Below are 1746 nucleotides of genomic sequence, written 5' to 3' on the forward strand. Positions count from 1 at the left end.
CACAGGAACTAAATCTGAATTGGACATTAATTTATGTTCTGGAGATGACCCCTTGATTTCTAACATATATAAAATGCTACTCAAGATGAATCTGGAAAATGAATATGCTAAACAGTGTATGGTGAAATGGGCAAACAAATTTGTGTATAATATAATGCTAGATAAAAGGGAGAATGTATCGACACAAGGAGTACAATTTATATTAAATTGTAGTTGGAAAGAAAACTTTTATAAACTGATGCATTAGTATTTAACTCCAGGTAGACTACTGAAAATGTATAAAGGGATGTCACCATCACCTTTTCAAGGTAAGGTAAGCTATTTAAGGTATGTAAGGGATATAAAGCTTACTTTTGTCCTCTGTTTCTTTTTTCCCATTAACACAGATAAAGAAGTACATCCAAGTTCACAAATGACCAGATGACCACAGCCTAAGAAGTTTTGAAAGAGTAGCTTTGATGTCCTTGTTTCTCATGCTATAAATTAATGGATTCAATATGGGGGGAAGTATGGAATAAATTAATGTAATTATGAAATCAACGTTTGATGGTCTGTTAGAAGATGGTCTTAGATAAGCAAAGGAAATAATAAACAAAAATATAGAGAAAACACTAAGATGTGGTACACAAGTGGAGAAAGCCTTTTTCCTTCCTTGAACAGAAGGAATTCTCAGAACAGCAGAAAATATTTCTACATAAGTAACTACTATAAAAGCAAAACAACCAGCTGATAATACAGCAGTAAATACTACAACTCCAAGTTCAGTTACATATAAATCAGAGCAAGCAATCTTAAGTAAATGAGGAATTTCACAATAAAATTGATTGACAATATTAGAGCAGAAAGGAAGAGTAAATGTTTCAATAGTGTGCAACATAGCATTGAGGAAACTGGCAATCCATACACTGCCAATCATTTTGATGCAGGCCTTTCTATTCATTATCATTTCATATTGTAAAGGATTGCAAATGGCAACATACCTATCATATGCCATGACAGTGAGCAAGGCAGTATCAGAGCCCAGGAAGAAGACAAACATGAGGACTTGAGCCACACACCCTGAGTAAGAAATATGCCTTGTGTTTGTAACAGAATTAAAAACAGCTTTGGGGATGATGACTGAAACAGAACCAATGTCTTGCATGGCTAAATTCATTAGAAAAAAGTACATAGGAGTATGAAGATGGTGATCAAAAGCAACAGCAGAAATGATGACAAGGTTCCCCATTACTGTCATGAAATATAATATGAGTAATACAGTTATGAATATAATCTGTAGCTCCCAAATATTTGAAAATTGCAAAAGAAAAAAGACAGCTGTGTTGTTTTCCATTCTTGTTTATAAATCATGATATCTCTAGGGAAAAATAAAGTAGTGAAGTTAAATATTTTCTATTAAATTCGCTTTCAATGGATTACCTCTATTCTTTTGTCAGGTTCCTGTCTTTGGTAGTTATGGTACCCCTCTCTCTCCCCCCCTCTCTCTCCCTCCCTCCCTCCCTCCCTCCCTCCCTCCCTCCCTCCCTCCCTCTCTCTCTCTCTCACACACACACACACACACACACACACACACACACAGTCTTTTGTCCATGTTGAATATAGACATATCAGATACATTTGGCAAATGCAGACAAAGTGACTATTTTTATATCATTAACACAAAAACCTAGAACGGCTGAACTAGTGGAAGAGGCAAGCAAACAATTATTTGCTTGTCTCTTCCACTAGTATTATAACTAGCTAAGT

At 35.3% G+C, this 1746-nt stretch overlaps 1 protein-coding gene across 1 annotated transcript; it reads right to left on the reverse strand.

The window, feature by feature from the left end:
• Positions 1-406: 406 nt before the first annotated feature.
• On the reverse strand, positions 407-1333 carry LOC116521469 (olfactory receptor 14C36-like). Its single transcript, XM_032236138.1, has one exon. It carries the CDS (start codon positions 1331-1333, stop codon positions 407-409), a length of 927 nt encoding a protein of 308 aa, XP_032092029.1.
• Positions 1334-1746: the final 413 nt, after the last annotated feature.

The sequence above is a fragment of the Thamnophis elegans genome, chromosome Z, assembly GCF_009769535.1.
Source record: "Thamnophis elegans isolate rThaEle1 chromosome Z, rThaEle1.pri, whole genome shotgun sequence".
Lineage (NCBI taxonomy): Eukaryota > Metazoa > Chordata > Lepidosauria > Squamata > Colubridae > Thamnophis > Thamnophis elegans.

Bases quoted from the DNA above. Each gene is read 5' to 3' on its own strand.
- LOC116521469 (XM_032236138.1), bottom strand. From the start codon at position 1,333: ATGGAAAACAACACAGCTGTCTTTTTTCTTTTGCAATTTTCAAATATT.